This window comes from Salmo salar, chromosome 19 (genome assembly GCF_965601325.2).
Source record: "Salmo salar chromosome 19, fSalSal1, whole genome shotgun sequence".
Lineage (NCBI taxonomy): Eukaryota > Metazoa > Chordata > Actinopteri > Salmoniformes > Salmonidae > Salmo > Salmo salar.
In genome coordinates, this window is record NC_138309.1 from 42,155,686 (window position 1) to 42,169,349 (window position 13,664).

The 13,664-nt window shown below is 45.5% G+C and overlaps 1 protein-coding gene across 3 annotated transcripts in view; it reads left to right on the top strand.

The window, feature by feature from the left end:
- Window positions 1-13,664, top strand: part of LOC106578757 (zinc finger MIZ domain-containing protein 1) — a 396,722-nt gene that overhangs the window by 346,361 nt on the left and 36,697 nt on the right. For all 3 annotated transcript variants that reach the window (XM_045702291.2, XM_045702290.2, XM_045702292.2), the window contains 3 exons: window positions 96-234; window positions 4,804-4,918; window positions 10,542-10,765. In XM_045702291.2, the coding sequence (XP_045558247.1) occupies window positions 96-234; window positions 4,804-4,918; window positions 10,542-10,765 (478 nt within the window). The remainder of the gene's footprint in view (window positions 1-95; window positions 235-4,803; window positions 4,919-10,541; window positions 10,766-13,664) is intronic.

Here is a 13,664-nt window from a genome sequence, read left to right on the forward strand (position 1 = left end):
CCCTCTACCCTCTCCTCTCTCTCCCCTCTCCTCTCATCCCTCTCTCCTCTCCTCTCCTCTCCTCTCTCTCCTCTCTCCTCCCCTCCTCCTTCCAGCCTTGTTATCGTCTTGGTGTGAGGAGCTGGGTCGTCTCCTCCTCCTCCGTCATCAGAAGAACAGACAGAACGAACCACCCCAGGGGGGGGTTCCTATGCAGCTCACCATGCACTCCATGAAGCCCACCCTGTCACACAGGTCAGTACACACACACACACACACACACACACACACACACACACACACACACATATATATAGACACACACAAACACGTAGACACACACACACACACACACGTAGACACACATATAGACACACACACACACACACACACGTAGACACACACACACGTAGACACACACACACGTAGGCATAGACACACACACACACACACACACACACACACGTAGACACACACACATGTAGACACACACACACACACACACACACATGTAGACACACACACGTAGACACACACACACGTAGACACACACACGTAGACACACACACGTAGACACACACACACACACACACACACGTAGACACACACACACATGTAGACACACACACACACGTAGACACACACACACACACACGTAGACACACACACGTAGACACACACACACACACACACACGTAGACACACACACACACACACGTAGACACACACACACACGTTGACACACACACACACGTAGACACACACACACACACGTAGACACACATATAGACACACACACACACACACACACGTAGACACACACACACGTAGACACACACACACGTAGGCATAGACACACACACACACACACACACACACACACACACACACACACACGTAGACACACACACACACACACACACACATGTAGACACACACACACACACACGTAGACACACACACACGTAGACACACACACGTAGACACACACACACGTAGACACACACACACACACACACACACAGGTAGACACACACACACATGTAGACACACACACACACGTAGACACACACACACACACACGTAGACACACACACGTAGACACACACACGTAGACACACACACACACACACGTAGACACACACACACACGTAGACACACACACACAGGTAGACACACACACACTGGTAGACACACACACGTAGACACACACACACACACAGGTAGACACACACAGGTAGACACACACACACACACGTAGACACACACACACACACACACAGGTAGACACACACACAGACACACACACACACACGTTGACACACACACACACACAGACGTAGACACACACACACACACGTAGACACACACACACACAGACACGTAGCCACACACACACACACGTAGACACACACACACACGTAGACACACACACAGACACACACACACACACGTTGACACACACACACACACGTAGACACACACACAGACACACACACACACACGTTGACACACACACACACACAGACGTAGACACACACACACACACGTAGACACACACACACACACAGACACGTAGCCACACACACACACACACGTAGACACACACACACACGTAGACACACACACACACACACACACACGTAGACACACAGACACACACACACACACACACACGTAGACACACACACACAGACACGTAGCCACACATACCTTACACCCCAGATAGACATTACACCCCAGATAGAACTACTGTCTCTCTCTCTCTCTCTCCCGCTGTCTCTCTCTCTCCTGCTGTCTCTCTCTGTCTCTCTCTCTCTCCTGCTGTCTCTTTCTCTCTCTCTGTCTCTGTGTCTCTGTTTATGGCAGGCAGCAATGTAGTGCGCTGCCAACCCACAGCTCTCTGCGTCCTCCCCCAACAGGACGGGTAGCCTATCCTCATCAGAGAGGTCTTTGAAACCTTGAATAAGGGTTTCAAATTTGGGGAAATTACACTCTACCTGTTTTATATTTGTGACTCACGACTTGGATTCGTTCTTATGTAGCAAAATTTGAATTGTTGTTTTTTACATTCGACAAAAGTGGAGACACAGAGCTACAAAATGGTATATCATACACTGCATTTGAGGAACAATGGGAAAGTAATTCTGCTTTGAAAGTTGATCAACTTGAAAACTCACTTTTGATAAAATGTCCTTTTGTAGGGGGTGCGTACTGGCGGCAGAGATGTCAGGCGCAGGAGAGCAAAAACTGATTTACAACGGCGCAGTTTAATAAACAAAACCACCGTAAACAGTACAATAAATCAATGGGTAAACAAAACCCGTTACACACCAGCATAACGTGCACAAGCACTACAATAAACAATTCCGGACAAGGACATGGGGGGAACAGAGGGTTAAATACACAACATGTAGTGATGGAATTGAAACCAGGTGTGTGGGAAGACAAGACAAAACAAATGGAAAATTAAAGGTGGATCGGCGAGGGAACCAAGGAGAGGGAACCAACTTCGGCGGAAGTTGTGACACCTTTGAATGTTTTGGTATCTAGTGAAGAGCTTTTCTTTGTCTACACCCATTCAGCATCGTTCACACCCTCTTAAGCTTTAGTCCCACCCATCTCGTTTCGCTCTCGGAGTGTTCAGAGCGCACACTTGACGCACAACTCATCCAGAACGCCGCAGCCCGTCTGGTGTTCAACCTTCCCAAGTTCTCTCACGTCACCCCCGCTCCTCCGCTCTCTCCACTGGCTTCCTGTTGAAGCTCGCATCCGCTACAAGACCATGGTGCTTGCCTACGGAGCTGTGAGGGGAACGGCACCTCCGTACCTTCAGGCTCTGATCATCCACCTCTGGCCTGCTCGCCTCCCTACCTCTGAGGAAGCACAGTTCCCGCTCAGCCCAGTCAAAACTGTTCGCTGCTCTGGCACCCCAATGGTGGAACAAGCTCCCTCACGACGCCAGGACAGCGGAGTCAATCACCACGTTCAGGAGACACCTGAAACCCCACCTCTTTAAGGAATACCTAGAATAGGATAAAGTAATCCTTCTAACCCCCCCCCCCCCCCCTTAAAAGATTTAGATGCACTATTGTAAGTGGTTGTTCCACTGGATATCATAAGGTGAATCCACCAATTTGTAAGTCGCTCTGGATAAGAGCGTCTGCTAAATGACTTAAATGTAAATGTAAAATGTAAAACGACACACAACATCTTTTTTTTACCTCTGGATAACATGAAAACACCCTAACCAGCTCTGCTGGCTACAATTTCATTACGCTTTTTTGCAGACATTTACTGACACCGGCCATATTCAACAGGTGTTGTACACTAGCCAGCCAGCTAACATTAGCTAGTTAAACAACAATTATCAGTGCCAACAATGCCACAGTGCTGGGAGTTAACCAACCAAGTCCTGTGTTAGTTAGCTAACATTAGGCTATAACTGGAAAAGAAAACGGCTCTGGGATTGAATAAAAACGTCAGCTAGGGAGCCAGCCAGCTAACGTTAGCTAGCTAGCTAACAGTACACTTTAGCTTGAAATAAAAACCACTTTCTGTCAAAATTACGTGTAATATCTGAAAAATGTAGCTAGCTAACACTAGACTATCTTACCTGTATACATCATCATTTTCTCCGTCTCTTTAGCTATCAGACTCTAATTCCACTGATTTCAAAACTTGATCCTCCAGAAAGTGGAGAGCAACACTTAATGCGCCACTACACAATATTTTTTTTTTAAATCAGCGTTCGACAGGATTACCAACACAGACTGACCAGCTCAAATAGACAGAAGCCTTGACAGACCAATCGCAGACCAATCCGAACTCATCTCTCGGCATGTCCAACCCACTCATTATCTTAGCCAATCATGGCTAGTGGGAAGGTTGCCAACTTTTTCTGTGGCTTAACCAACTAGGCTCGTAATTTAACAATTGTATTTGTATTTACAGAGAACATACAAGTTTGTTATTAAGTCACATGAAAGTTCACATGTTCCAGAAGGCATTTCTGCCAAAAAAAAATGCATTTTGATTTAAAAAAAAAGAGTTTACGTTCAAACAGCCCTCCTGTGAAGTAGTGACCCGCGACATACGCCTAGTTTCCTGAATCGGGTCACATCTTTTACATTTGTCAGGAAATGCAGCTCTGTCTCGGGTTCTGCTGTTGTGCAGTGGTTGTACAGCCTTTCCTCTACAGGGAGCCAGGTTTTCCTGTGTCTACCCTTCTCAATGGCAAGGCTGTGCTCACTGAGCCTGTACTTTGTCAAGGTTTTTCTAAGGTTTTGATCAGTAACCATGGTCAAATAGTTAGCCACGGTGTACTGTCGATTCAGTGCCGGATAGCACTGCATTTTGCTTTGTGCTTGTGTTTCCCAGTAAGTAATTTAGTTTTGTTTTGACTGTTGTAATTTGTTTTATTCTGATTGATTGGATGTTCTGGTCCTGAGGCTCCAGTGTGTTAGTAGAACAGGTTTGTGAACTCAGCCCCAGGACCAGCTCTTTCTCTCTCTCTCTTTCTTTCTCTCTCTCTCCCTCTCTCTTTTTCTTTCTCTCTCTTTCTCTCTCTCTCTCTCTTTCTCTTTCTTTCTCTCTCTCTCTGTATCTCTCTCTCGGTCTGTGTCTCTCTGGAGGATTTTGTTGGGTGTGGGGCATCGGGGGTTCTATGTACAGTGGATGAGAAAGGGGGCTTGGGTCTAACTTTCCAGGTCCGTTAAAATTACGTAAAGTTTGTGCTTTTAATGATGTAGCTATTGGGAATTATTATTATTTTTTTTTTATAAATACGAATCTGTCTTTCTCTCCCTCTGTGTGTGTCTGCAGTGATGGGTCTTTTCCCTACGACTCAGTACCATGGCAACAGAACACCAACCAGCCGCCGGGTTCTCTCTCCGTGGTAACAACCGTCTGGGGTGTCGCCAACACCTCGCAGAGTCAGGTGAGATTACCCAGCATGCTCTGGGTTGTCGCCAAAAACTTGCAGAGTCAGGTGAGATTACCCAGCATGCTCTGGGGTGTCACCAACACCTTGTAGAGTCAGGTGAGATTGCCCAGCATGCTCTGGGGTGTCACCAACACCTTGCAGAGGCAGGTGAGATAACCCAGCATGCTCTGGAACATCTCCAATAGAGGAATATACCTCTACGTTGTTTTAACCAGTGTTGATCCCTGTCTAAATCTAGATTAGAAGTAGTAGTGACTACAGTAGTAATAGTAGTAGAAGTGACTACAGTAGTAATAGTAGTGACTACAGCAGTAATAGTAGTAGTGACTACAGTAGTAATAGCAGTGGTAGTAATAGTAGTAGTGACTACAGTAGTAATAGTAGTAGTGACTACAGTAGTAATAGTAGTAGTAGTGTCTAAATCTAGATTAGTAATAGTAGTGACTACAGTAGTAATAGTAGTAGTAGTGTCTAAATCTAGATTAGTAATAGTAGTGACTACAGTAGTAATAGTAGTAGTAGTGACTACAGCAGTAATAGTAGTAGTAGTAGTGTCTAAATCTAGATGAGTAATAGTGACTACAGTAGTAATAGTAGTAGTGACTACAGTAGTAATAGTAGTTGTGAATACAGTAGTAATAGTAGTAGTAGTAGTGACTACAGTAGAAATAGCAGTAGTAGTGTCTAAATCTAGATTAGGAATAGTAGTGACTACAGTAGTAATAGTAGTAGTAGTGACTACAGTAGTAATAGTAGTAGTAGTGTCTAAATCTAGATTAGTAATAGTGACTACAGTAGTAATAGTAGTAGTGCCTACAGTAGTAATAGTAGTAGTAGTACTCCAGTAGTAATAGTAGTAGTAGTAGTGACAACAGTAGTAATAGTAGTAGTAGTGACTACATTATTAATAGTAGTAGTGACTACAGTATTAATAGTAGTAGTAGTGACTACAGTATTAATAGTAATAGTAGTGACTACAGTATTAATAGTAATTGTGACTACAGTAGTAATAGTAGTGACTACATTAGTAATAGTAGTGATAGTGACTACAGTAGTAATAGTAGTAGTGACCATAGTAGTAGTAGTAGTGACTACAGTAGTAATAATAGTAGTAGTGACTACAGTAGTAATAGTAACTACAGTAGTTATAGTAGTGATGGTGACTACAGTAGTAATAGTAGTAGTAGTGACAACAGTAGTAATAGTTGTAGTAGTGACAACAGTAGTAATAGTTGTAGTAGTGACTACAGTAGTAGTAGTGACTATAGTAGTAATAATAGTAGTAGTGACTACAGTAGTAATAGTAACTACAGTAGTAATAGTAGTAATAGTGACTACAGTAGTAATAGTAGTAGTAGTGACTACAGTAGTAATAGTAGTGATAGTGACTACAATAGTAATAGTAGTAGTGACCACAGTAGTAATAGTAGTAGTAGTGACTACAGTAGTAATAATAGTAATAGTGACTACAGTGGTAGTAATAGTGGAAGTAGTGACTACAGTAGTAATAGTAGTAGTAGTAGTTACTACAGTAGTAATAGTAGTAGTGACTACAGTAGTAATAATAGTAGTAGTGACTACAGTAGTAATAGTAGTAACACTAGCAGTAGTAATAGTAGTGCTAGTGACTACAGTAGTAATAGTAGTGGTAGTGACTACAGAGGTAACAGTAGTAATACTAGCAGTAGTAATAGTGGTGGTAGTGACTACAGAGGTAATAGTAGTAGTGACTACAGTAGTAATAGTAGTAATAGTGACTACAGTAGTAATAGTAGCAGTAGTAATAGTAGTAGTAGTGACTACAGTAGTAATAGTAGTAGTGAATACAGCAGTAATAGTAGTAGTGAATACAGTAGTAATAGTAATAGTGACTGCAGTAGTAGTAGTAGTAGTAATAGTGACTACAGTAGTAGTAATAGTAGTAGTAGTGACTACAGTAGTAATAGTAGTAATAGTAGTAGTGACTGCAGTAGTAATAATAGTATTGACTACAGTAGTAATAGTAGTAGTAGTGACTACAGTAGTAATAGTAGCAGTAGTAACAGTAGTAGTGACTACAGTAGTAATAGTAGTAATAGTGACTACAGTAGTAATAGTTGTGGTGACTACAGTAGTAATGGTAGTAGTGAATGCAGTAGTAATAGTAGTAGTGAATACAGTAGTAATAGTAGTAGTGACTGCAGTAGTAATAATAGTAGTAGTGACTACAGTAGTAATAGTAGTAATAATAGTAGTGACTACAGTAGTAATAGTAGTAGTGAATATAGTAGTAATAGTAATAGTGACTGCAGTAGTAGTAGTAGTGACTACAGTAGCAATTGTAGTGACTACAGTAGTTGTGGCTACAGTAGTAATAGTAGTAGTGACTACAGTAGTAATAGTAGTAGTAGTGACTACAGTAGTAATAGTAGTGACAACAGTAGTAATAGTAGTAGTAGTGACTACAGTAGTAATAGTAGTAATAGTGACTGCAGTAGTAATAGTAGTAGTAGTGACTACAGTAGTAATAGTAGTAGTGAATACAGTAGTAATAGTAATAGTGACTGCAGTAGTAGTAGTAGTGACTACAGTAGCAATTGTAGTGACTACAGTAGTTGTGGCTACAGTAGTAATAGTAGTAGTGACTACAGTAGTAATAGTAGTAGTAGTGACTACAGTAGTAATAGTAGTGACAACAGTAGTAATAGTAGTAGTAGTGACTACAGTAGTAATAGTAGTAGTAGTGACTACAGTAGTAATAGTAGTAATAGTGACTGCAGTAGTAATAGTAGTAGTAGTAGTAGTGACTACAGTAGTAATAGTAGTGGTAGTGACTACAGTAGTAATAGTAGTAGTAGTAGTAATAGTATTGGTAGTGACTGCAGTAGTAATTGTAGTAGTAGTAGTAGTAGTAGTAGTAGTAGTAGTGACTGCAGTAGTAATAGTAGTAGTAGTAGTAATAGTAGTGGTAGTTACTACAGTAGTAATAGTAGTAGTAGTGACTACAGTAGTAATAGTAGTAGTAGTGACTATAGTAGTAATAGTGACTACAGTAGTAATAGTAGTAGTAGTAGTGACTACAGTAGTAATAGTAGTAGTGACTACAGTAGTAATAGTAGTAGTAGTAGTAGTGACTACAGTAGTGATAGTAGTAGTAGTAGTAATAGTAGTGGTAGTGACTACAGTAGTAGTAGTAGTAGTAGTAGTGGTAGTGACTGCAGTAGTAATAGTGTTAGTGGTTAGTGTGGTGTTAGTGACTGTAGTACTTTGGTTGCTGTTCCAGTGTAGCAGGTTATGTTATCGACTGGGCAACGACAGAGTAGGCTCGGCTTGCCCGGCTCTCATAAATGCCATAAAATTGACTTAAACCATGGGGATGAACCAGAAAGATCAGATTTAGGCTTTATGGATTTATTTGAGCAGTTTTGTAGTTTGTTGTTGTTTTTATTTATTTTATTTATTTCACCTTTATTTAACCAGGTAGTCAAGTTGAGAACAAGTTCTCATTTACAATTGCGATCTGGCCAAGATAAATTAATGCAGTTCGACACATACAACAACACAGAGTTACACATGCAGTAAAACAAACATACAGTCAATAATACAGTAGAAAAATAAGTTAATATACAATGTGAGCAAATGAGGTGAGATAAGGGAGGTAAAGGCAAAAAAGGCCATGGTGGCAAAGTAAATACAATATAGCAAGCAAAACACTGGAATGGTAGATTTGTAGTAGAAGAAAGTGCAAAGTAGAAATAGAAATAATGGGGTGCAAAGGAGCAAAATAAAAAAATAAATACAGTAGGGGAAGAGGTAGTTGTTTGGGCTAAATTATAGATGGGCTAGGTACAGGTGCAGTGATCTGTGAGCTGCTCTGACAGCTGGTGCTTAAAGCTAGTGAGGGAGATAAGTGTTTCCAGTTTCAGAGATTTTTGTAGTTCGTTCCAATCATTGTTGTTGAGACGTGTTGTGGTTGTGATTCCTTACCATTCTCCTATAGGGTGTACAGAAGGTTTTGCTTATTGCCAGGTTGTCACATGACAATGGAACTCAGATTATGGTATTCTAACTTTCCCCTTACAATTTAGGTTATTTTAAATATTTTAACTATGATAGTTCCAGCCAGAGCAGAGATGGACTGGCCATAGGGCAGTTTTGGCAAATGCCAGATGAGCTGGTCCATCTTTGGCCCAGTGGGCCTGTGTAAATTGTTGGTTTTAGCACATATTGACCATTATTTGACTAATAATGGATGCCTAGAGTGTGTTTGACATGCCCAGGCCCGTTTCAGGTCCCAGTCACTCCCTGACAGACATCAGGTCTCAGTCACTCCCTAATAGACATCATGACACCCAGGTCTCAGTCACTCCCTGACAGACATCAGGTCTCAGTCACTCCCTAATAGACATCATGACACCCAGGTCTCAGTCACTGCCTGATAGACATCATGACACCCAGGTCTCAGTCACTCCCTAACAGACATCATGACACCCAGGTCTCAGTCACTCCCTAACAGACACCATGACACCCAGGTCTCAGTCACTCCCTAACAGACATCATGACACCCAGGTCTCAGTCACTCCCTGACAGACATCATGACACCCAGGTCTCAGTCACTCCCTGACAGACATCATGACAACCAGGTCCCAGTCACTCCCTGACAGACATCATGACACCCAGGTCCCAGTCACTACCTGACAGACATCATGACACCAAGGTCTCAGTCACTCCCTGACAGACATCATGACAACCAGGTCCCAGTCACTCCCTGACAGACACCAGGTCTCAGTCACTTCCTGACAGACACCAGGTCTCAGTCACTCCCTGACAGACACCAGGTCTCAGTCACTCCCTGACAGACATCAGGTCTCAGTCACTCCCTGACAGACATCAGGTCTCAGTCACTCCCTGACAGACATCAGGTCTCAGTCACTCCCTAACAGACATCATGACACCCAGGTCTCAGTCACTCCCTAACAGACATCATGACCCCCAGGTCCCAGTCACTCCCTGACAGACATCATGACACCCAGGTCTCAGTCACTCCCTGACAGACATCATGACACCCAGGTCTCAGTCACTCCCTGACAGACATCATGACAACCAGGTCCCAGTCACTCCCTGACAGACATCATGACACCCAGGTCCCAGTCACTACCTGACAGACATCATGACACCAAGGTCTCAGTCACTCCCTGACAGACATCATGACAACCAGGTCCCAGTCACTCCCTGACAGACACCAGGTCTCAGTCACTTCCTGACAGACACCAGGTCTCAGTCACTCCCTGACAGACACCAGGTCTCAGTCACTCCCTGACAGACATCAGGTCTCAGTCACTCCCTGACAGACATCAGGTCTCAGTCACTCCCTGACAGACATCAGGTCTCAGTCACTCCCTAACAGACATCATGACACCCAGGTCTCAGTCACTCCCTAACAGACATCATGACCCCCAGGTCCCAGTCACTCCCTGACAGACATCAGGTCTCAGTCACTCCCTAACAGACATCATGACCCCCAGGTCCCAGTCACTCCCTAACAGACATCATGACCCCCAGGTCCCAGTCACTCCCTAACAGACATCATGACAGACTGAAATTAAACCAAACACATCTGTTTCTGTCTACCCACCAGGTGTTGGCAAACCACATGGCTAACAGCGGTAACCCCATGAACCCTGGTGGTAACCCCATGGGTCAGGGGGGTATGTCTGGGAACAACCAGGGGATGAACTCACCCCAGTACCCAGGCCAGCAGCAGCAGTTCCCCAACAAGGGCCAGCAGAACCAGGCTTACATGCAGCAGGGCCTGTATGGACGCCAGGGCTACCCCGGGGGAGGAGGAGGCTTCGGGGGGAAGTGAGTGTGGGCCCCGGGGGAGGAGGAGGCTTCGGGGGAAAAGATTGTGGGGAGGCTTTATGGTAGAGTCCTACATGGCACCATTTTCTATATTTAGAGTCAACCTGGTAGACAGGTAGAGTGGAGAGTCAGCCTGATAGACAGGTAGAGTGTGGAGAGTTGACCTGGCAGACAGGTAGAGTGTGGAGAGTTGACCTGGTATACAGGTAGAGTGTGGAGAGTTGGCCTGGTATACAGGTAGAGTGTGGAGAGTCAGCCTGGTAGACAGGTAGAGTGTGGAGAGTCAGCCTGGTAGACAGGTAGAGTGTGGAGAGTCAGCCTGGTAGAGTGTGGAGAGTCAGCCTGGTAGAGTGTGGAGAGTCAGCCTGGTAGAGTGTGGAGAGTCAGCCTGGTAGACAGGTAGAGTGTGGAGAGTCAGCCTGATAGACATGTAGAGTGTGGAGATTCAGCCTGGTAGAGTGTGGAGAGTCAGCCTGGTAGACAGGTAGAGTGTGGAGAGTCGGCCTGGTAGACAGGTAGTGTGGAGAGTCAGCCTGGTAGACAGGTAGAGTGTGGAGAGTCAGCCTGATAGACAGGTAGAGTGTGGAGAGTCAGCCTGGTAGACAGGTAGAGTGTGGAGAGTCAGCCTGGTAGACAGGTAGAGTGTGGAGAGTTAGCCTAGTAGACAGGTAGAGTGTGGAGAGTATGCCTGATAGACATGTAGAGTGTGGAGATTCAGCCTGGTAGAGTGTGGAGAGTCAGCATGGTAGACAGGTAGAGTGTGGAGAGTCAGCCTGGTAGACAGGTAGAGTGTGGAGAGTCAGCCTGGTAGACAGGTAGAGTGTGGAGAGTCGGCCTGGTTGACAGGTAGAGTGTGGAGAGTCGGCCTGATAGACAGGTAGAGTGTGGAGAGTCGGCCTGCAGACAGGTAGAGTGTGGAGAGTCGACCTGGTAGACAGGTAGAGTGTGGAGAGTCGGCCTGGTAGACAGGTAGAGTGTGGAGAGTTGACCTGGTATACAGGTAGAGTGTGGAGAGTTGGCCTGGTATACAGGTAGAGTGTGGAGAGTCAGCCTGGTAGACAGGTAGAGTGTGGAGAGTCAGCCTGGTAGACAGGTAGAGTGTGGAGAGTCAGCCTGGTAGAGTGTGGAGAGTCAGCCTGGTAGACAGGTAGAGTGTGGAGAGTCAGCCTGATAGACAGGTAGAGTGTGGCGAGTCAGCCTGGTAGACAGGTAGAGTGTGGAGAGTCAGCCTGGTAGACAGGTAGAGTGTGGAGAGTTAGCCTAGTAGACAGGTAGAGTGTGGAGAGTCAGCCTGATAGACATGTAGAGTGTGGAGATTCAGCCTGGTAGAGTGTGGAGAGTCAGCCTGGTAGACAGGTAGAGTGTGGAGAGTCGGCCTGGTAGACAGGTAGTGTGGAGAGTCAGCCTGGTAGACAGGTAGAGTGTGGAGAGTCAGCCTGATAGACAGGTAGAGTGTGGAGAGTCAGCCTGGTAGACAGGTAGAGTGTGGAGAGTCAGCCTGGTAGACAGGTAGAGTGTGGAGAGTTAGCCTAGTAGACAGGTAGAGTGTGGAGAGTATGCCTGATAGACATGTAGAGTGTGGAGATTCAGCCTGGTAGAGTGTGGAGAGTCAGCATGGTAGACAGGTAGAGTGTGGAGAGTCAGCCTGGTAGACAGGTAGAGTGTGGAGAGTCAGCCTGGTAGACAGGTAGAGTGTGGAGAGTCAGCCTGGTAGACAGGTAGAGTGTGGAGAGTCGGCCTGGTTGACAGGTAGAGTGTGGAGAGTCGGCCTGATAGACAGGTAGAGTGTGGAGAGTCGGCCTGCAGACAGGTAGAGTGTGGAGAGTCGACCTGGTAGACAGGTAGAGTGTGGAGAGTCGGCCTGGTAGACAGGTAGAGTGTGGAGCGTCGGCCTGGTAGACATGTAGAGTGTGGAGAGTCAGCCTGGTAGACAGGTAGAGTGTGGAGAGTTGAACTGGTAGACAGGTAGAGTGGAGAGTCAGCCTGGTAGACAGGTGGAGAGTCAGCCTGGTAGACAGGTAGAGTGTGAAGAGTTGAACTGGTAGACAGGTAGAGTGGAGAGTCGGCCTGGTAGACAGGTAGAGTATGGAGAGTCAGCCTGGTAGACAGGTATAGTGTGGAGATTTGAACTGGTAGACAGGTATAGTGTGGAGAGTTGAACTGGTAGACAGGTAGAGTGGAGAGTCGGCCTGGTAGACAGGTAGAGTGGAGAGTCAGCCTTGTAGACAGGTAGTGTGGAGAGTCAGCCTGGTAGACAGGTAGAGTGTGGAGAGTTGAACTGGTAGATAGGTAGTGGAGAATCGGCCTGGTAGACAGGTAGAGTGTGGAGAGTCAGCCTGATAGAGTGTGGAGAGTCAGCCTGGTAGACAGGTAGAGTGTGGAGAGTCAGCCTGGTAGACAGGTAGAGTGTGGAGAGTCAGCCTGGTAGACAGGTAGAGTGTGGAGAGTCAGCCTGGTAGACAGGTAGAGTGTGGAGAGTCGACCTGGTAGACAGGTAGAGTGTGGAGAGTCGGCCTGGTAGACAGGTAGAGTGTGGAGAGTCGGCCTGGTAGACAGGTAGAGTGTGGAGAATCGGCCTGGTAGACAGGTAGAGTGTGGAGAGTTGAACTGGTAGACAGGTAGAGTGGAGAGTCAGCCTGATAGACAGGTAGAGTGTGGAGAGTCTACCTGGTAGACAGGTAGAGTTTGAAGAGTTGAACTGGTAGACAGGTAGAGTGGAGAGTCGGCCTGGTAGACAGGTAGAGTGTGGAGAGTCAGCCTGATAGACAGGTAGAGTGTGGAGAGTCGGCCTGCAGACAGGTAGAGTGTGGAGAGTCGACCTGGTAGACAGGTAGAGTGTGGAGAGTCGACCTGGTAGACAGGTAGAGTGTGGAGAGTCGACCTGGTAGACAGGTAGAGT